The following is a 22457-nucleotide window of genomic DNA, read 5'->3' as shown; positions in this document are numbered from 1 at the left end:
TCTATTACGATGCTATAAACGCTGGCAACCGCCGAAATTATTCGATTTCGCTACAAAACTCCGAAACAAAAAAAGCACTGTTCACATGAGAGGACACGGATGTCACCTTCATTTGTTTTTCAGATAAGACTTCACCAAAACATACAAATCATTAGAAGGAGACTTTTAGTTATCATAAGGAATAGCGAAATTGCGTTAATTTGAAAGTTATGACAGAATTGTACATTTTTATAGCTACAAATATTAGATTTAACAACAACTATAATAATAGGTGTCGCAAATGCTTGCGGAAATTTTTCCCCTATCCTGTTGAACTGCCATGCCATTTACGAAGATACTTTCTGACGTAACATACGACACTAATAGCTGTCTTCCAAATTGCCATCTTTAAGGGAAAAATGACGTCTCAGAGCCAAAATCTGCGAGATTTAAGACTTGTATCCCCACGCAGTCGCGAATACATATGGGGGCCGCAGGGGGCGCCCCCCCCCCCTCTCGCAGGGCCTCCTGCATTGCCTAACATAGCAGAACCGCAATTGTAACTTTTTTATATCAGAAGATGGCATTAACTAGCATATGTGTATAATCAGCTTCAATGAAATTTTCTCAAACTTTGCATGCGACTTATTTTTCATCCCGTTAAAAGTTCTCAAGAAATATTTTGCGCCCTCCCCTTCATTTTTTTTCTGTTACCCATACCGAGCCCATACTGCCCATATACCATGGAAGTTTTACTTACTTTTGAAACTAATTATGCGTATAAATTGTATGCAAATCGTAGGAGTATTATTAGGCAATCAAAAGATTATTGACCAAATTGCCTGCATAATAAGACGCATAGGTCAAACACTAAAACGACGGAGTGAGCCAGTGAAATTTGTTCCTTCAGTCTACTCTCTAGTTTTGTTAAATTAATTTGCCTTTCCCTGAATTTTCATACACTTTAAAGATATTTAGTTTAGTGCAGTCAGGTATTCGCCGAGAGAATGTCTTCAGGAAATAAATGATATTTTGCCAAGAAAGACGGAACTCCATTGCCAAAATTTTAAAACATTACCGTTAAATCTATGTTGGTGTGTTTTCGTGAGTGGGAAAAGTGCCTTCCTCCTTCCGATAGACTCTACCTTAGTAGATAGCTGAAAACGGTGGTCAGAAAAACCACTGCAATTTGCAACTCATGATTTTTTTCAATGCATCCACGTAGGAAAAGGCAAACAAATTTCCAGGAATCAAAGGTTCAATACCCGAGAAAATTTCCGCATATCTCTTCCTACGAATTCATTCATCAGCATTGTGTCCTTGAAATTTCGGAAGCTGTGAGTCGTTATAACGGCTTCAACCCCACCCTGACCTTGGTGTATACCTACGTATCCAAGCATATGATTTCAAAGCATCGTTTTCCTCAAGAAATATGGCAATACTTAGTTCCAGCGACAGCTGATGATCACGCAAAAAGTTTACCAAGAAGTGCTGCCGGCAAGCTAGACATGAAGTTTTTCGAAATCGGGGACTTAGCTCATTGCAGTACGGAAAGAGCACGGATAATGCGGAAGGTATCAGTGGTAAGCAAGTTGGAATATCACGCACTAGAATTCTCGGAAAAAACTTAGGAACAAACTAATAAGATTATATTCGTTCAGATAAATCCTTCTTTCTTAATCGGGATTCGAATCCGTATCTCCCAATTGGTAGTCAGGAATACCACCAGAAACCTTAAGTCATCATATTGCGGAGCATTTTTCTAATGGGGTTTGATTCCACAAATAAATTAATAATTACAATGCAAATCTCAGCATTGTCAATGCTAACATATCAATACAGATTTCGTCTTGGACCAGAAGTAATAGCATAGGAGAACTATTACAGCAAGCGTGACTGTAAGGATACACCACAGCGACCGCTTAAATCTTTATCATATTTTTAACTACAATTAAATTCTCTCATATTCCAACAGAGAATTATTGGCTATGTATGAAGAGAAAAAAGCATGTACAGGTAAAGGGAAAGGTAATTTGGGTAGATTACAAAGCTTTAGCCGATAAATTATTTTAATTCTTTTTGCGTTTCTGCCGGATGCAACGAAACTGTGTTTATAAGGCTGGTTAAAGTCAAATATAGTTCCTCAGGAAAATCATAAGAACAGGAATTCCCATATTTTGTAAACTCCCATTTGTTCTCTATTTTGTTAACAGTATCATGTAATAACTGGCTAAATTACGGAAGTATCATTCTGTGCATGAGAAATAAGTGGCTACAAAAATAGGAAATATCAATTTTTGCGAAGAAAATTGGATTGGATCGTTAGAGGCTGTTTGGGTTTTCCGCCGGGCAAGTTTTCTCGTAACGACCAACGTTTCGGTTCCAGAGTAATGGGCCATCCTCAGATCATCTTATTCAGATCAGAAACGTCGGCTGTTGCGATAGAACCACTAACATAGAAGCCCGAATAGCCTTTATTGATGCCGGGAAAACATCAGAATATAGGTACTCCAAGTGGACTGGTTGTTTCTTTAAATAAATATACTTCGTGACGTGGTTAAGTAATAGAAGAACTGGCCAGCTGTGCTGGTGAAATCAAACCGGCAGGATAGATGTCAAGATTCGAATTTCCAACGAAATAAATGATCGTAAACCTAATAAATGGTATGGTATGTTATTTGGAGGAGGCGACCGATAGCTGAGCTCATTTGCGCCATGAGGGAAGGGTAGGTAAGGAAGAGTGGCGAGAAACCCGGCGTCGGAATTAGCCTGCTCTTAACGACAGGCGCCAAAGGGACCTCGGCTTAACGTCCCATCCGACGGACGGAGTGTTGCGCTTGAAATTTTCTCCACACTACATTCGAGCAGGGATCGGGCAGTCTGAAAATTCTCTACCAGGGTCGAAATTTGAACCCTAGCCCACGGGGTGGGAAGCCGACACTCTAGCCACCAAACCAACCCGACCCCCCAACTTTATAAATACTTTTTTGAGAGGATAGTAACTAAATAAATGTAAAAGCATGCTTAAAATGCAGTGGCGTAGGAAGTTTACTCCAATGATTCCATACAAAATTACGACAGAAGAATGCTGTTTAATACTAGGGCCTATAGCACGAAAACGAAATTCGCGTTAAGGAATAGGTTAATCGCTTTAGAAACGCATGTTCGCTTGGAATAGTTACTTCAGAATTATAATCTACAAATAAACTCGAAGAGAAAGTTTATATTTGAATTAAGTGGCGGGAGCCGCAAGGAAGACACCGATCATAAAATTAAATTGGCAAGGGTTTTACTTTAGGTGTCCTGAGTAAATTGAAATAGCAGATGCAAAGCAACCGTTCAAGGGCTACCTAAAAGATACCGACGCAAGCTCGATTTTTTTTCTACTAGCCTTATTCTAAAAATTTTTGAACTATCTTTGCGAGGTAAACCATAACTGAGACTACTCATGCAACTCCGATACGCCATTAATGCGGTACTATCCTGATATTATCCGTCACTAGGACCTAGTATCAATCGATCAATCACTTTGGCATCCACGAGCCACCGCGCGAGCTTAACTTTATAGTTCCAACAATATTTCCTTAATCTGACCAAAAAACTAGAGTTTCGCCTTATGAATTAAAAGTTGAATCGGTGATTAAATTACCCAGCAAAAATCTTCAAATTACTCCAATTCAATGAGACTACATTATTATAACTCCGCACAAGTGGCGTTACTTTGGGGGTTGAGGGGATACATCCCCCCCACCCCCCAAAAGCTTCAGAAAAAAAATATTATTCAAAACCATTGCCTAGTTTTGACACATAAAATCGCATCTGCTGAAAGTTAAAGAAAATTTATTAATATCATGGCGGTGAAACGAGTCAGCGAATACCGACCGGTGACTAACCCTCAGAACCCCCGTTGCTTGGGGGGTGGTCATACCCCCGCTTCTAGCAAATCTTGTTGGAACCCGCATCACACTAATTACGAGGAATATATTTGATTAATGGCATCAATAATTATAAAGCCAGTGCACGTAGTGCATACGTTGGTAAATGAAAACTTTAAAACCACAAATGCATGTGCACACAAAGATCTAAAATTCCTTTAAATTCTTGATTATCCCGGTTTATCTGAGGCTCCGTACTCTTTCATGGCATGCAAAAAATATCATTTATGGGCTTTTGCGACATTAAAATAAGCGAGAAATTTAGTTTATTCATGCAATCCATTGGAAATTACAATAACAATGAGACGGAGGGAAAATCCTAATTAATGCTATAGCCTATATAATAACATGAAGACTGAGAAAAAACAACAAAATATCACAGTGCTCTTCTTGAGTTTACTGAACAACTTTGACGAGAAAATGTACCGATAGCAAGTGGCGCATGTACCACATCATGAAATAGTTGTATTGTGTAACTCACAATTTATTTGAATGGAGGTGCTTGTTACGCCTGAATTTGTGCCTATATAAGGAAGGCAGAAGTTCAAATTATTTTATATCACATTTATGGGTTATATATTTTGTCGTAGCACCTTAACGTGTCGACCATTTTTCCAATTAAAAATCCACGCCTATGGGCAAGAGCGTAAAGCTTTATCTTACAAATGGCTTAGATGGAAAGTAATTATTAATTATAAGTATATTCATCATAAAAACCATATTTAAGGTATAGAATTTATCTTATTTATGATTCTACTTTCAATATTTCCCTGTTCTTTGATTGGAGAACTTCTTTCCCGCCTAAGGTACAATTTCATCCCACTTCCCTGTGAAAAGTTATTCCTAACCAAGGGAATATGATACTAAGCGATTTTTGCTTTTTTTGATTTCTTCATTGCGTTTCATAATTTTTGCTCGAGGCATGTTCCTCTTGTCATGATTTTTCCGGTAAGCTTTTGCATGAAAAATGAAATATAAAATAATATCTCGTGGTAAGAAAACATTTTGCTCACTACCACCGGATAACTAGATTTCGCTGTGATAATGGTCGTGAATACTTGTCCAACGAGGTGAAGAAATTTTTTAAGAGCAGGGGATACAGTTTAAGTTCACGATGAGATATTCCCCTCAACAAAATGGTCATTCGGAATGTATGAATAAAACTCTCATTGAAAAAGCTCGTTGTTTGATACTTCAATACTGTAATCGGATTGTTTTTGTTGGACTGGCTCCAACTCACCAAAATAAGAAGCAAAATTAAGTTCGTGAAATCATTAAGAAATAGGCTACTCTGTACTCAGTAAGATTGAATTTTCGCTCATTTATTTAAAAAAGGAACCACCGCCAACGCACGAGGAGTGATACAGGGGTGTTGCGAAGTGTTGTTATTTTTTATTTTCTTGGTATACTTAATTTCCATTTTTGGGGGCTATATTTTCTTTACATGTTTTTTGTATCTGTTTTGCATATTTTTGTTTTTACACTCAAACAGTTAGTTTAAATTTTAAAAAAAGAGGAAAGTATGTGAGCAGGACAGGCCAAATTTAAAAAATTAAAATTTGGGATTATTTGTTAACGAGTGAGTCGGCAATTCTAAAGCGAGACGAAAGCCTAATAAGGGTGTCAAATTCCAAGTCTTTGTTTATTTTTATGTTATGCATGAAAGTATTCTCTGTATTTATAAAAGAGAATGTCTGTTTGCCTCTCCGCAATGCATTTCCATACAGCTGCACGGATTGCAACCAAAGTTAGTACATGGGAGCATCTCATGCTCTCAAAGCACGTAGTGCTACTTGCAGTACGCGTTCTTTGCCTCGTTTTCGCATTACCGATTGTTACGTCACGTGCCGGGTAGGCACACTTCTTGACACGCTCAAAGGAAAACATAACTCGTGGGATCTTACACTTAAATATTAATTCTCTTGATGCAAACCAAGGTGCTGGGGAATACGGAAATCATTTTTTTCCATTGTGGGTAAACTCTTGTCGGGATTCCCATCGGATTAAATTATCCATATCATTCAACGTTTCAAGCTCCGACTCGGGGCTCATCCTCAGGGCTGTTGAACCTATTTAACTTGGTAGGAATCTTGAGAAGAGTTCACCCACATTATTCGCCGGGAAAGCATCAAATCATTTTTTTTTCTATTTTTTGCCGTTACATATGTGTACCATACTATCATAATACCTGTTTTATTCCTTTGCCTTAAAACCCTGCCATGCGACTATGAATTCCAAGTTTACCAATTCTGTTGGTAATTTATTTCCCGAGCAACTCCGGGTGGCCTGCTAGTGAGGAATAAAAATTGTAGATTTTATGGACTTCAGGATCAAAAAGAACTTCCTACCGATTACAGTATTGAAGTATCAAACAACGAGCTTTTTCAATGAGAGTTTTATTCATACATTCCGAATGACCATTTTGTTGAGGGGAATATCTCATCGTGAACTCAAATTGTATTCCTTGCTCTTCGAAAAATTTCTTCAACTCGTTTGACAAGTACTCACGACCATTATCACAGTGAAATTAAATTATTTTCAAGTTGAAATGGCTGTCAGCAATACATTGTATAAGTTGAGATTTACATTTCCGATCTTGTTTTTCCAACTCAGGCAATTTTATTTCCTTTGCGGTACGTTCCGAATCTTTCTCTCCATCCACAAATTTTACTCGGTTAACATAATATTCTTCCACAAAAGATAGTAATTCCAGCTCCCCCAATAGCGTTTCCATCATAAATTTCCAATTTCTGAAGTTTGTTCCATCGAACAGTGGGATCCGATATTTTTCAGCTTCTGTCATCTTCAACATATAGATTCCTTTTCCGTTTTCAAAATGAACCTGGACCCGTAACCTGTAGAATTTATGGACTTCAGGATGAAAAAACTTCCACTGTGATTCAGGTTTTTTCTTTCTAGACTGAATAAAAACGGAAAGCACAATACCTGAATCGCAGTGGAAGTTTTTTCATCCTGAATTCCATAAATTCTAAAAAAATTATTATTTTTACTGCAAAAAAAGAAACACCGACAATAGTAAAACGATGTGATAGTCATTTGTTCCTACGTCTCTTTCCTAATACGATCAAATCCGCCGATTCGTCGAGGGGAGTAGAAAGGAATCGGACTGAACCCCCAAAGAGATTCAATTAGTCGGGAGAACTTCCGACTCCGTCCTCTCGGCAGACTCCCGGTCTGAGTGTCACGGAAAATCGAATGCGAGGGTGCGCACTCAATGCCAATGGTGTCAAAAAACCCTTTCCTCCCCACCCCCTCATCCTCCTCCGTGGTCCAACAGCCACCGCCCCTTCTGATGGTCCTCCAAACGTATAAAATCGGAGGTTCTCCACGATCCGCTCACAGCACTCCAGCGTCATCGGCAGCCAAAGGAAGGAATCCCAGCCAAGGTGAGTCCCAGACATCACACGATAGCAAACCGTGCGGCTATCAACATGGTATTCAACATTAACATTTTCAATAATTCAAAGCATAAACGGATTTAGGGAGAGGGCAAGGGGGTACGTGCAGCCATAAACTCAAGTATAGAACTTGCCATAATTGAAATCTCAACTGGGTTTTGCACCAGTAAAGCCTCATTCGTGAGCGGGAATTTCTATTGAAATAATTAACACAAGACACTTTGTTGATGCAGTAAATGAAAAAAATTATTGTACCATGAAATTCCCTCCCTTATGGAAGAGAAAAAGTATTGTGATACTTTCTATGATATTAATGTCAAATGGTCAAGTTCTGCGCCAGTAAAGGTTCATATTCGAGAGGGGACTTGCATTGAAACCATTATTACAGAGACACATGAGTCCTATGCACCCCCCCCCCACCCCAGATGCTAAACAAATAGATAAGATTTTTTATACTGTTATCATTGCGCTCGTTTTGTTTTGTGTATTACGGAACCTCAATTATTTAAGCCTTGAGCCCAAGTCAATAAGATAGATTTGACGGCCATTGGTTAATCGCTAGTCAGCGCTCGAAAAAAAGGATCGCCCAAGTGGTAAAGGAGCTCGAAAACTATCGTTATTATATATGTAACTTGTTAAAATTTTCATATTAATAACCATCAAATTAAAAAAAGAGATTATTTCTATCATAATTGGTGTGTGTTGTTTTTAATCTCAAATATGTAAAGACTGTTCGCCTATGAGTCCCTTTTACCTCACCCCCAAGAAAAAATCTTGGATCCGCACTTGATTGCAAGTATCCAAAGACTTCAATTCAAAGTTAATATGTAAAGGAGACAAACTGTTGCATGGATTGGGAATGCATGACGCTGCTGGGTTCACCATCACAAGCGGTTCATTCCGAGTGTTAGGCCACAAGATCGGAACTTGCTGAGTTTGAAATTTTTCATTCCGATGACGAGATGATTCCTCGTAGTAAGTCGTCGAAATGAAATATTTGAAACTCAGCATATTCTAGTCGCAGAATCAACTTCTCGTATTGACAACCGATCGGAATAATTCCCCTTTGTGTCAAGCACACCCTTAATGGGACAGTACTTTTTTAACCATTGTAAAAGCAGTGAATCTCAGTAATAATGGTTTCAATGGAAGTCCCCTCACGCAAATGAACCTTTTCTGGCGAAAAACCTGACCATTTGAAATTTCTATCATAGCAAGTATCACAATACTGTTACTTTACTTTTAAGACTTGACTAATTTTAATACTTTGCTACACAATACTTTTGCTTTAGGGGAAGTTTTAAGCAAAATATTTTTGATATAAATTTTTCCGTTTTTTTAAGCACGTAGTGTTTTCATTACTGCTTAAATAATATTTTTTCCGTAGTGCTTTTCTGACCTAAAAGCTCACTATATACGGTCATCTATTGTATACACCCTGGTGTATCTTCACCGATTGTGATCAGAACTTTTTAAACATAAGATACGATATCCGCTTTTCTTTAAATCCTTCATGGAGCAAAATCGACTTTAAAAGCGATTTGATAGCGATAGTCCGAAGGCAGAGATATTCTATGCATCCTATCTGGGAAATTTATTTTTGTCTGATATAAAAAATGAAAAATATTTTATCATCATTGCGAATGCTCAAAATTAGTAAATCATGGTTTCTTGAAAATAAAATAATTACGAGTTTGTGAAAACGCAAAGACGAAAGCTGAGAATTTTCGGAACTAACCATGGGTAATGCTAACTGACAGTCATTTTTAAGCAATATTTTTATTTCACTTCTCAATCGATTTTATCAATCATTACATTGAGTTATTGTTACTATATTAAAAACTGCTAGCTATCCTTTGTAAATAATGACCACTTTTTTAAGATATCCCTACACTGTGACTTCTTTGCTCATCCGAGATTCGAAATCTACCTGGCGTGTTTTCGTGCAGCGGTAGGAAGTTCCTGTTCAGAGCAGGGTTTACATTTAGGGAGGATGGGTCTTGCCTGAACGTAATACCGATCAAAAATAGTGATCTACTTTTCGTAAGTTTACGAGGACTGAACCTCACGAAAAATCCTGGAATGCCGATAGTAGTTATACGTCAGATACCGTTAATCTCTTATTAGTCCACCGTAAATCGATTTCTTCCTTGGGAAGTGATTATCCCATTATAACCCAATGATGCTTAACATCATAAATGTACACATTTTCAGCCCTATTCAGGAAATATTTAAACTACGTTTTCTAGTGTGCTGTAAATTTTAATTGCGAATTACGTAGCGGCCACAATAATAACGATTGAGTATGTAATTTTCACATTTTTAAAATGAGAAATCTTGAAATTTAATGTCTCCCAGAAGTAGCTCTGGGTCAGAAAAGGTTAATATTACAATTCACTTAAAGTAAATGGACATGAGTCCACTTTCTTGCTTCAGCAATCGGAAAAAAATCAGTATTAAATTTGCACGGGGGTAATAACGAATCAGACGTGTACCACGCTCCCTTTGAACACCAAGAAAGCGATGAGGTAAATCAGCGGTACCCAATCGGTGATACGAGTCTAAACATTATCGGTATCATGCTGGGAATTATCGGTAATGGCGGACGCCAGGAAATATTTATACATATTATATGGGGAATTTTAAACAAAGTTTCCATTTAAAAATTATTTCTAACTAAAAGTTTCACCTACCCGTGGTGAAATCATGTAATAACATGTGCAAGTTACATTTTTGGGGGCACAATATTAGTTATATACATATAGGAGGGTACGGAAGGTAAAAAAAAAAGGTTGCGAACCGCTGAGGTAGACAGAAATTTTTCAACCAAAACCGCGGAGGGACGAAATATTGCGATGCAAAGTGGGAAGAAATGGAAAAATTCGCGAGAAGAGGCGGAAGGCATATGGGGAGGAAATCATTTTGATGAAAGACAGTCCTTGAGGCGCTCCAGGAACTTAATGTCACGTCTCAAGGGGAAAGCCGGTAGGGGCAAGACGCCTGCTGCCGCGCGGCTCAACTCGGGAGATTTCGATCCCAAGACATTCACTCCATCGGACTCACCGGGAATTGCTCGCTGGCTACATGTGGCGGACAATGAAACGCGGCTCTCTTTGTTTTCGCAGGCCCAAAGGACCACATCTGCAAGAGGACGAGTACGGATACCCCGCAACCATGAGCTCCACCAAATCAACCATCAGCATGGAGAGGACACTGGTAAGAACATTAATTTTTCTATCCCTAACTTTGAAACCTAAAATTGCACCCATTGAGGATGGATAGAAACGTTTTCCCCAATCTCTGCATCACCGGACCTTGATCGCAGCGCCAAGAAGATCCTATCACATAACATGCTTTCGTATACTTGTCAGGGTCATTTCTGTCACCGGGATTTTCCCTAACTTCCGTCAACGCGCCAGGGTCAAGGTTTCAAATGCGTTTGTGTATTTTTCCTAGAATTTGCCGTTTTTTATGAATGCCGTTGCCGTGTTTTAAATAAAATGAGTATTCTCTTTAAAGGCGTCCAATATAATAAGGCCAATTTACATTAGCGTCTCAGTTTGATCGGATGTACTTATTTCTAATTATTTATTTTTCATTAATTTCCGGGAATTTCATAACTTGACAAAAACTAGCGGCATATTCATTGATTTTTTCCCGACTATATTTTTTAGAGGAAATCCACTCTCCGCAATTATCACATTTGGTGCGCTTCCCCAACTTATACCGTTATCTCCAAAACCTTTCCTGTCTCACGTTTGAGAATTCAATTGAACCCGCCATTCTTATCGTAATGTCGACTGACGCAACACCAAACTGCGGTTGCATAGTGGTTCAGTTATCCTATCCCTATTTACTCTTGGGGGCGTAATTAAGATGTGGAATAGAATATGGTGGCATTATGTTGTTTTTGCCGAGGGAATGTTGTACAGAGAGAACTAATCTTTAATCTACAGTAATTACGTTCGTTTTGAGCAAGTTTCGCGATGCTGAGCGCAAGTGGAGCTCACTCGCTACAGAGAAAACTTTCGCGAGGCTGCGTATTACAAAATCGAGATCCGGAATCTGATTTTTTTTTCTTTAGCGGAGATCTGATCTGATTTATCGAGTCCTGCTGATACGAATCAATTTCAATGCCAGTAGCACGGACATCTTTATCTACATAATACCCTGCTAGTCACTTCCAGGGTGTTGGCAGGTGGTGATCAATCACCAGCATTCAGCAAGCAAGAGGATTCCCACGTGCACACTACACGGTCAAAAAATGTTACGCATACTAACAAATTATACCTCCACATTCAAGCAAAGGCAAAACTAGCCGGCTACTCATGAAGAGAATCTCCCCATTTTCCCCATTAAGCTAGACTATCCAAAACATGCTATTAGAAATACTGGTAAAATTCAGAAACATCCATTAAGGAATACATAAGTTATTAGGCTACACTACGAGTCAACTAACCTATTTGTCAGTCCTAACGCTGCCTTTATAGTCTCTTATCGATCGTGGACAAAACGGCATTCTGAATCTATCTGTTCTACAGTCTAACTCTCGGGTATGTGTCCATAACCTCGTAAAGAAACCTTATTGTTGAAATGAGCCCTTAGCCACCAACAAATCCTTTTCAGTACATATTTTTCCCTTGTTGAGCATCTTCTTGCGAAGTCAAAACTTCAGGATCAATGGTTGTCTTCAGCCCCTCTTGCTTTTTATTTAAAGAAATTATCTAAGGCCTTGATTACTCCTCTATCATCAGACCGCTATTCTACAAGAGTAGCATTCCTCCCTCTGCACTTCCAATAAATCTATGAAACTCGATCAACATAAGAATTTCAACCCCACCCACACTCACAGTCAGAGCTTCAATCTGAAGGCCGATTAGAAAGGGTGAGGGGATAGCTTAGTCAAGACTAACCCCTAGGGGTATGGATTCCACTAATCCGAACCAGTGGGTGGTTCCTTTCCCTTATTTAACTCGTCCCCCGAGGATTTTGTTGAGGGCTGTCCAAAGGGGGATTTTCATCGGGATCATTTGGTCAGCAGCCAAATGCTCTACACACTGTTGTAGCCGCCAGTATCGATATCATTAAGTACTACGGTGAAAACATAGGTCTAAGAATGAGACTGTAGCTCATCTCCTTATATAGTTCTACTGTATAGATACCTTTTTCTCAACTTATGCGCAAACAAACTCTACAAATGAGGCACCAAAATGCGCAGAATTTATCAGAGAACATGCGACGGCATATCTTACTTTCTAAATATTGCTATTGTTTCCTAAAATTGGTTTTAAAAAATAGCCCTTGATATTTCTCTTAGGGGATGAGGCGATCCGCCACCTTGACGTCACGCACTTGCTCCATGGTGCAGAGCAAACCTTTGTTTCAGGATATTTAATTGATACCAATTTAGTTTCAGATACATATTATTATATTTTTTGCGATATAACGCGCTTTCAACATATTATTTCAAGTTAACACAGAAAGGTCTTGGACTCAACACGTACTCAGTCTATGGCGAACCATTTTCTGTCTCTCTTTCTCTGGCACCCTCTTTTCTTTGTTTTCGTGTCTTGGTTATGGTGGAATGTTCAAGAGGTAAACTCTGACCTCAATTTGTACGTGAACATTCCAAATAAGTTTGTACATACGACCCTGCCTATTTTTTCTACATTTTAAAATTAGAAACGCGCCTATCCCTCTGTGGACCTGCATTGAAAAGAGCGGGGGAAGTCCGCTGGGAGCGGGCGCATCGCGCTCGTAATTCTTTGATCATAAATTTTGCACGTAAACTTGACTGACGTTAAATTACATCGTATCTCATCTTTAGTTCTTCTACATCATTCGCAATTTACGAACAACTTCGTTTAGTTACATAAATTGCGTTTATTGTTCATAAACCATTCCATGGAATTCACAAGAGACTGCGTGATTCACGTTGCTCAAATATGACACTTAAATCTTTCTACCCCCTCACTCTTCATAGGTACTCTAATTTCATGGTCCGTCGATATATCCTGTTTCCACAGCGTAACACATGCCTGCGGTTGGTTGCCTTTCCCAATATTTCCTTGCTTATTTTACCAAAATAACTTCCTTCCATATTCAATTTTCTGATATTTCTAGGTGTTTGAATTTCCTAAGAAAATTCAAAATTCAAAACTTCATATCCTATTGCACTCACCAACAAACCACCTTCTAAATGAGAAAATTCTTTACAAACCCTAAATACCTAAAAATCACACTGATAAAAATTCCAAAAACTTACCATTTTTCACTATCTACTTCCCTGGCATGCATTCATTGGATATAATTATTAAGATTCCTCTTCTTTATTAAAATCTACTGGAAACATATTTACTAATTCCCCATCCTTAGTCTTCCGACGGCCACCAAACCGCTTTCTAGATTCACAACCCGAACCAAAACTTGACCTACCCCATGCCGATGACCCCGTTGCAAAACTTGTGTGATCCTCATAAACCAATCACTGCTAAAATATTTCTTGCTATTCCGCTTCCTTTTACTCCATGCCCCACCTGCACCACTACTACTGTAATCTACATAATATAGTGCAATTCTTGCCCCGTCTTTTATATCGGTTTAACAACCACTTCACTCAACCTCCGGGTTAACAACCATCCTGCCTACAGCAATCCTCCCTCCCCATCTGCCTGGCTTCCTGTCTCCACCCACGCCTTGTCCAACAATATGGATTTTGATTAATGTTTCAGCCTAGAAATACTTGACTCCCTCCTACCCTCCTCCCGCCTCACCGCTAGAATATAAATTATATTCCAAATTTAAAACTCAAAAATTTCATACCTATCATATTCATAAATGTATACAATTAGAACAAAAACCTTATATTCCAGCATATAAGGCAACTTGTTAATCCAGGAAAATCTCCTCGAAATTCAGGGGTCGTCTATTACGCCGAGTCTGGTCTCATAGAAATGTTTTATAAACTTTCCGGCTGGACTAAAGAATCTACGGTCGCCGTATAAAGTGTAGGAAGCCCAAAAACTGCTGCACCTGTATCTACGCTGTATGCAAAGGCCGTGCGAAAGCAGCCAGGGCGGTGATGTTCAAGTAATAATTAATTAAAAGCAGTACAGTAAGCATAGCTCAAAATCTTTATTTCAGCTGGAAAGGTCGTTTTATGAGCCAGAATATATATTTTACGTATACAGCAAAGTAAATTTAGTCTACATGAGTATTTAGTTCATAAAAAGGCTGAACTTACGTTCAATCAGTTCTTATGTATTTTATGACTGAATTAAGTATACAATGCACTTTAAATTTACACTATAAAAATTAATTGCTTTAATAGCTGTCAGCATGGGACAAATATTACAAAAACGTTATTCATTTCAGCAGCAATAAGGGGTTCTTCACGGCTCCAGATTTTCATAACAATCTAGTTTCAGAACAATAGCTACGCCCCCGATTATTTCAAATAGAGATCACGCATGTAGTAAAGACAGCTGCAGTTATTCTCATCCATATGTCGTCAATGTCATCGCCATTTACGAACTTCCAAATTACAATTACGTAACGAAAAATTTAACTGATTTCTAACTTCACGTTTCACGGCCATACGTACTCGACTAGGCGATGACGCATGTAGTCGGAGCCTATGTAATGAAAGATGAAATTTCTCGCGGGAAAAATTATTTCTATGCGAGGAATGAAATCTATTAAATTACGTTAGAAACCACACACTGCACTCCAATTGCATTAAATAACGCCTGCGAAAATAGAGAATGACGCTTACTTTACCCTTTCCACAAACCAGCCAAGGCCTCCATAGTCTTTCGTAAATAAAACAATCTTACCATGATATTAGACTGCGTACTAGTGATAATGATTTTACAGATGATAGTGATATCCTTTGCTATTCAGTGTTATACTGACAAATTAAATAGTCTTGATTGATTCAAAATATAAATGTAAGGCAATATCATGTTTTGAGCTGGATATAAAAATTTGTTCTTGGTTTCGTTTCTTAAATTCGTAGGTAAGATCAGGAACTCGCTTCTTTGAATGGTACTCAAAAATCAATAATGGGTACTTCCACCTCAAATCAACAAACGCTTGAACATTAGGGTCTCAGACTTCGATGAAAAATTCTGTATCGGTTGGCATAGAGGCTATGTAAAGTGTTGAGTTAATCCCAGAACGGAAATTTTTCTGAGGTTTCCCGATCTATGCTTGGGTGAGATCTAAGGTTTCCGCGGCGCTTCTTCATATTAGCCTCGACTTTCGGGCGTTCCTCCGCGTTGAGTTGTCCATAGGGGACGACAGTTCCTCCAGCCATCCTGCTGGCGTCCACAGGTCAGAAGTGACTTCTTGGCGACTCAACGCGGAGGAACGCCCGAAAACCGAGACTAACTATGCTTGGGTGCTTTGCAGAGAGAACTTCCAGGAAGTCACACTCTCCGTCTAGCTGCGGTACCCTAGGGATTTCTATTAAGGCCGTTTTACACGGGGCACGGAATTGCGCAGGTTAGACCTGCATTCGTTTCTAAAATGGCGTGGAATTGCGCGAACGCATGAACGAAATTAGAACAGGGGCTATTTTGCCGTCTCGCATCCACGCATTCTCGCATGTGTTCTAGCAATTCACCGCTTTACACGACGCAATTTTGATTGCGCCTTCGCACGTACGTCAGATTGCGCAATTCCGTGTATCGTGTAATACCGCCTTTACCCTATGGAAGTTGCCTGCCCACAAAAAGGGAGTCAAACAGTGGCAAGCCGCAATGAATTCCTGTCTCCCTACTGCAGTGGTTCTTTGCAAAACTCAACCACCAACAAACAACAGACAACCACCAACAAACAACAGACAACCACCAACAAACATCATGACAGACAACAGCGCTACAACGATAGGCGACAAGGCAACGACCGATAGTGCAGCAGAGTCAACCTGACTGTATAACAGGCAGGTTAGCACTACCGTTATACCTATTTAATTTGGTGTCAGGTTCGACTTCACCGCGGAACCAATGTGAGCTAATTAAAACTCGCTTTTAACACGAGCGGCGACTTGGATAGGAGCGGGTACCAATTGGATGCCATTGACTCGCAATTTTGGCACAGCAAGGAGAATGGGGGTCAACTTCTTTTGATGGTCTTTCAGCGACATCAGAGCAAGTTTTCACCTAAAATAATGCTTAACTATTTACCCAATGAAGTCAATTTACGAAATAACTTACAGCAATTAACTTCAGACAAAAAGAAACCGTACGTAGGCCATTGACAATTAAATTTCACCTTTTGTAATATATATTCAACCATCGTAAAATTAATTCAAAATTCCATTCACTACTTTCCTAACTACATGTCCGAGATTCCTTTCTTATAACGCTAAATGAAATCGAAAACAGAATTCTATAAAAAGGTAGACTCCATTATGTATTATGTACCTAAAACTTTTTAGGGTACGTCAGTAATATTCTACGAAATAATTTGAAATTTCCAATAGTCAAAATATTGAATGAGACATTTCTCTACCTCTGACTTAGGTTCTCATGTCTGGACTGCCTAATTATTTAGCGACTTGATTTCAGCATAATATACGGCTAGGATGAAACCAAAATCTCAAATCCATTACCAATTAAGTTATAATGCTTTGGGAGATGTTTAAACAGGAAAAACGGAAATATAAGTACTCGTAACCCTAATCACCGGGAGGAAAATTAATCTCCTTCAGCACGCATATTGGGGCTTATTACGTAAGTCATAACTCCGGAGCTATGGAGCTATAAGAGTTATGATGGCTGCCATAGCTCAATTTGCGATTACAGTAGTCAAAATAACTCCGATAGGAGTTGCGAACTGGAGCTATCTCGGGGCTGGAATAACGCAGGCTTCTGACCCGTCCTTATGGTAACTCCAGCCCGATTTCCTTCGCTTCTCCACTGTCATTTGTTGATTTCTGTCGTCGGAAGGTCGGAATCTGAAGGATTTGGCAATGGATGGACCAATAAACATATTTGGGGAAGGATGATGAGGGTGTTTGCGGAGTATGAAAGAATAAGGAGGCATCTGACATTAGAAATGAGACGAATTAGGGGTTCCCACTATCCGAACGAATTATATGAAGACCATTTTCGAATGTTTTTCAGAGTGTATAAAGACATTTTTCAATATCTCTGCCGATCTCTGGGACCCACACTAAGGAAACGCAGAATATCTGGACTAAACGTGGAAAAACAGATAAATATTTTTAAAGAACTTTCATGATACCACTATGGGCGTGTGTAATGTTGAATCTTCTTATTCTGCGTCTGAGATATTCCGCGCTTCCTTCCTTACTGCGTGTAGTGTGGGTCCCAGAGACCGGTAGAGATATTGAAAAATGTTTTTCGACACTCTGGAAAACATTCGGAAATGGTCTTCATCTAATTCGATCGGATTGTGGGAACCCCTTATTCGTCTCCTTTCTAATGTCAGATGCCTCCTTCTTCTTACATACTCCGTAAACACCCTCATTATCCTTCCCCATTATATGTTTATTGGTCGATCCATTGCCAAATCCTTCAGATTCCGTCGGCAGACATCAACAAATGACAGTAGAGAAGCGAAGGAAATCGGGCTGGAGTTCTCATTTTTATTTTCATTATTGGTATTAAAAAAATGTGTCGGTGTGTGTGCAATTATATATCCGTTCTGTGTAGGCATCTGTCAATCTCACTAGCACATTTTTGTTAATTGTCTATGAAATATTAAGGTTTATCACCCCACATTTTATTCATTGTTGCCTCCCCGTTTATTCCTTGGAATACGCCAAGGGCAAAGCTTCTGTGGTCACTCATAACATTAGTGAGCACCACGCACTGATTCCTGCTCATTTTCTCCGACCTTTGCCGGTATCTAAAATTGTATTCATTGCCATAATATAAACATGGGAAGAGAATAGGTTTGCATTCGACGATAAATGAATGACTGTATACAATGGATGACATATAACTGTATATGAATAAGCTTTAACGTATAAACATTTCGACAATGTGGTTTATATTAATTATTTCACGTTAACTTACGAAATACAAGTTTGGGACTCCATTCCGAAATTCACGTTAAACCCGTCTGCTCAGAAACATTTACTATCGGATACCTAAGCTCCTATTGGTTGACTCATTTCTGGAGATTTGCTTTCCGAATTTTCCATAGCCACTGTAGCTCCGCATTCTTTCGGAGACTTCTCGTAACTCCTGCCGGTACGTAATAGGGTTGGAGCTACAAATCAAAACAAATCCGGGCGGAGTTACAGATAGCTCTAGCTCCGAGTAAAAGTTACGTAATAGGCCCCATTAAGTGCGTCGCGACGGGGAAGACTTTTGACATTGATTCATTTTGTGAAGAATCAGCTCTGCTTGGGACCGCGACTTAGTCCCGATTCGATCGAATTTCTAAATATTTTGCGCATAATTAATGATTGATAAAAATAGCAACGACGGCAAAATCAACTCTTCACTATTCGTGGCCTAACAGAAAAGTGTATTTTTCACATTTTAGCGGAACAAGTGGGTATTAATTTTTTTCCATTTCTTAACCATCAAATATGAATTATCGTCGGTCCAGATTTAGCATAGCCTAAGATTTTAGACGTTCCTTCGGCTTTTGATAGTGAGCCATCGCAGAAGAAATAAAATTTAGTTACTAATGCTATTCTTAATTTCTATTTTGAGCAGCCGTGTATTTATTTAACTTTGCTATCAGGTAGACTAGCACCATGCATTTCACCTGTGAGTTGAAATAAACATAACACTAAGGATGATAAAAATATAAACACCCAGCTAGCTTACACCGGAAACTTCCGGCGAAAAACTAAAGGCAACACCAGATACTTTACAGCCGAGAGAATTTTCAGAGACCTAGAGAGTCTAAAAATGGTTTCTTTATCGATATCAGTCCATTATACCAGTTTCCAGGGTGAAAGAAACGTTCACATATACCCTAACACTCCCTCATGTACTATCTCCAAACTTATACTACCTTATACACCGGGTTACTCACTGCACTTATTGTGGACAACAGATTTTCTTGTCTTACCAACCACACTTCTATCCCAAAATAGTGAAGAGAAAATTGATGGTCGCCCGCAACAAAGAATCAGCCGGCAACACGAAGAATATAAATTCTGAAAGAGCTTCACTTTGGTCTTATACTTAAAGGAGATTGCGAGGAAAATTAGCGTCGATAAATCGATTGAAACTATTAGAAAGCTTTTTAAAATGAGCTAACTCCAAGCTGGAAAATTTTCCCTCAAAGCAGTGCCGGATACATATGGGGGACATAGGATCCCCCTTGCGGGGCCGCCCGCATTGCCTAACATTGCAGAACCGCAATTGTAACTTTTTTATAACATAAAATGGCATTGCCTTGTATATACATGTCATCATTCTAAACAAAACTGTCTTAAACTTTGCATGTGACTTAGTTATTTTTCATTACCGCAAAAGTAAAGGTAGCTCAAGATATCTTTTGCAAGCCCCCCTCTGGAGTTTCTTCTGTGTCCTCTACTGCATCAAATGCTACGAATAAAATATCTACATGCTGATCAGAAACTAACATTAAAGTTATCCTGCATCATAGGTCAACAAATAGTAATACGTAGGGAAGCCAATAGTGGACCCACCATGTTGGCTTCCACTGCGATTTATCAACCAACTGACCACCATAAGGCCCAATTAAGCCCTTTCTTGGTCTCTGTCGGCTACTTGAGAGGTGCAATAAACTAAATAGGCAACAATAAATTTTTATTAATGAGCTCTTTATGCCATATGCATACATTTGGGTAACTGAGCCCAATTCCTTCCTTACGCTATCTCACTCTACTAAGTAAGATTTTTATTGGGGATGTCCAACAACTTTAGCCATTTATGGACAAACAAAAGAATTTCTCACCATCTTTTCCCGTTCTTCCACTACAGGTCCTGCTATCCTTTGTAGTGATGGCCATGTCCCTTGTGTTAGCTTTTGCTCCAGCAGCAATGGCATCACCTACTGGGGATCTCCTAGCCGTCTGCCTGAGGAACTGTGCACAGTGCAAGAAGATGTTCGGCAAGTACTTTGAAGGGCAGCTCTGTGCAGAGGCATGTGTGCAGTTCAAGGGTCAGCTAGTTCCTGAATGCACTGACAGGGAGTCGATTGCACCCTACTTGAGCAACCTTGTGTGAGATATTAGCAACGCTGCAAGCACGGACTGACAACTGAACTCAACGCAGGACAGCACCTATGGGCATTACGAAGATGAAAAGCAATCTGATTCAAGCATTCTGTGATTTTTTCCAGTATTTGCGTGGATTGGTGTATCTTTAGGATGTGTAACTACCAAAGAGTGCACTCATTCCTATGCCATTCTAATTATCGGTTGGCTTTGAGTGTCATCAATTGTTTTTATGTCGCATATCATTTGTTGAAACTTTGATTGAGGTTAGCCAATAAAATATAATTATTTAAATACAACTTCAACGTGTATTAATTATTAAACCATGAGCAAAGTACCAAGTAGAGAAACAGGGAATTTTGATAAAAAGAATAGAATAAGGCAATATAAATTTATGCAAATGATAAAGAAAACCTCATTTTGAAATCCAGCTAAAATAGATCTCCATTGTAAGTACTCATTTGGTGTATATATTTAATTGATTGGTGATCGGCGATTTTTTGTATTACTTGGTGCCAGGGCCGGCCTTAGGGGGGCGACTGCGCTTTGGGGGGCCCCGCGTTCGTGAAAAAAAAATTAAAATATACGATAGTTTTGAATCAAGGTATCATAACGGCGTAATAGGGTAGTTTCCTTCATCAAAGAAAACGAAAGGCATTGATTGCGATTCGTTACCCACCATTAGTGTATTCATAATACAATAATTATTTGGTTTTTGAAATACCGGTTTAGACGAATGGCAAGGGTCAAATTTTATCCTCATTTGAAAAAGGCCAGATTGGCGCCCATGCGATTCCACTCCGCATGACGTCACAGGGACCTATAGTTTCTACACGAGAGGATAGGAGTTATACATCGTCTGAGGTTACCAATGCATGCATGAGGCACAGAGCTCAGGGAAACATGTCTTAATAATCACCTATTAAAACTGGCTAAGTTCGGAAAGTTTTCTTCGTTTGATAAGGTATTAATAAACCTTTTTTAAGCCAAGCGCTACCATTCAGCAAGGTACTCAGCTATCCGCTAGCATCCTGCGACGTATCAGCGCTAAGCCTCGCCTCAAGGTCACCTCACCGGGCGGGAGGGGGAACCAGAAATACGACGTACGGAGATATTTCCCGGCATTCATACTTAAGCGTCGCGTTTTCGCGCGCTTGAAAATTTTCACTTTTCATTTAATCGCGAAAAATAGATGTTGTCATTTAAAAATCTAAAAGCGTGAAATACGTACTCCAGGAGTAATAATCTTTCGATTAAAGCAATAAAAAAATAATAGGAAACCACCCTATTACGAAGTCTGAATTTGGGAGGGGAACACATACTTAGCCAGAGAGTGGTGGGGATTCAAAATGCTCGAGTTTGTAGATGGGGTATAGAGTTTAATATTTTAAGTGAAGGGCCCCGCACTGAAGGTTCGCCGCTAGCCCCGCACCTGCTAGGGCTGGCCCTGCTTGGTGCATATAATAAATACATTTGCAGTAATTTCCATTTACCACCAAAACTGCTTGCTACAGTAATTTCAATTTTGATGAGGCTGATCAAATGCAATTCTCCTAGAGAAGACTGAACTGACATTTAGAGGTGGAATATACAGGAAAATTTATCTTTTTAACACTACATACTACGTAAAGTTCCTTATCTTGGTTGGAAGGGACTTATGTTACTTGCCAGAAAATTTCATTATGAAACTTAATTAGCAAAGGATAGATAGCATCCCTAATCAAAAATTTTATGAGAGATGTGGAAGATTTCTCTGATAAATCGACAAGAATCAGTGATTTTGTGATAAATATCCAAGAAAAGAGTAAGACTGACTCAGAAAATGCTAGGGAGGCTTCTGCCTTTCCTAATAAAACATAGGGAAAAGCATGAGACATGATCTAAGTTCAAAGATTTTTATGAGACACAGAAAGATTTCATGAGAAAAATATGTGACACCAAAATGGT

At 39.1% G+C, this 22457-nt stretch overlaps 1 protein-coding gene across 1 annotated transcript; it reads left to right on the top strand.

Moving 5' to 3' along the window:
- Positions 1-7271: 7271 nt before the first annotated feature.
- LOC124163665 (eclosion hormone-like) lies at positions 7272-20806 on the top strand. The gene is made up of 3 exons (XM_046540726.1): positions 7272-7321; positions 10459-10549; positions 20275-20806. The coding sequence occupies exons 2-3, from the start codon at positions 10508-10510 to the stop codon at positions 20518-20520; spliced, it is 288 nt and encodes a 95-aa protein (XP_046396682.1). The 5' UTR covers positions 7272-7321; positions 10459-10507; the 3' UTR covers positions 20521-20806.
- Positions 20807-22457: the final 1651 nt, after the last annotated feature.

The sequence above is a fragment of the Ischnura elegans genome, chromosome 8, assembly GCF_921293095.1.
Source record: "Ischnura elegans chromosome 8, ioIscEleg1.1, whole genome shotgun sequence".
Classification (NCBI taxonomy): Eukaryota; Metazoa; Arthropoda; class Insecta; order Odonata; family Coenagrionidae; genus Ischnura; species Ischnura elegans.
The sequence above is the reverse complement of the archived record's forward strand: the minus strand, read 5'-3'. Positions and strand labels throughout refer to the sequence as shown.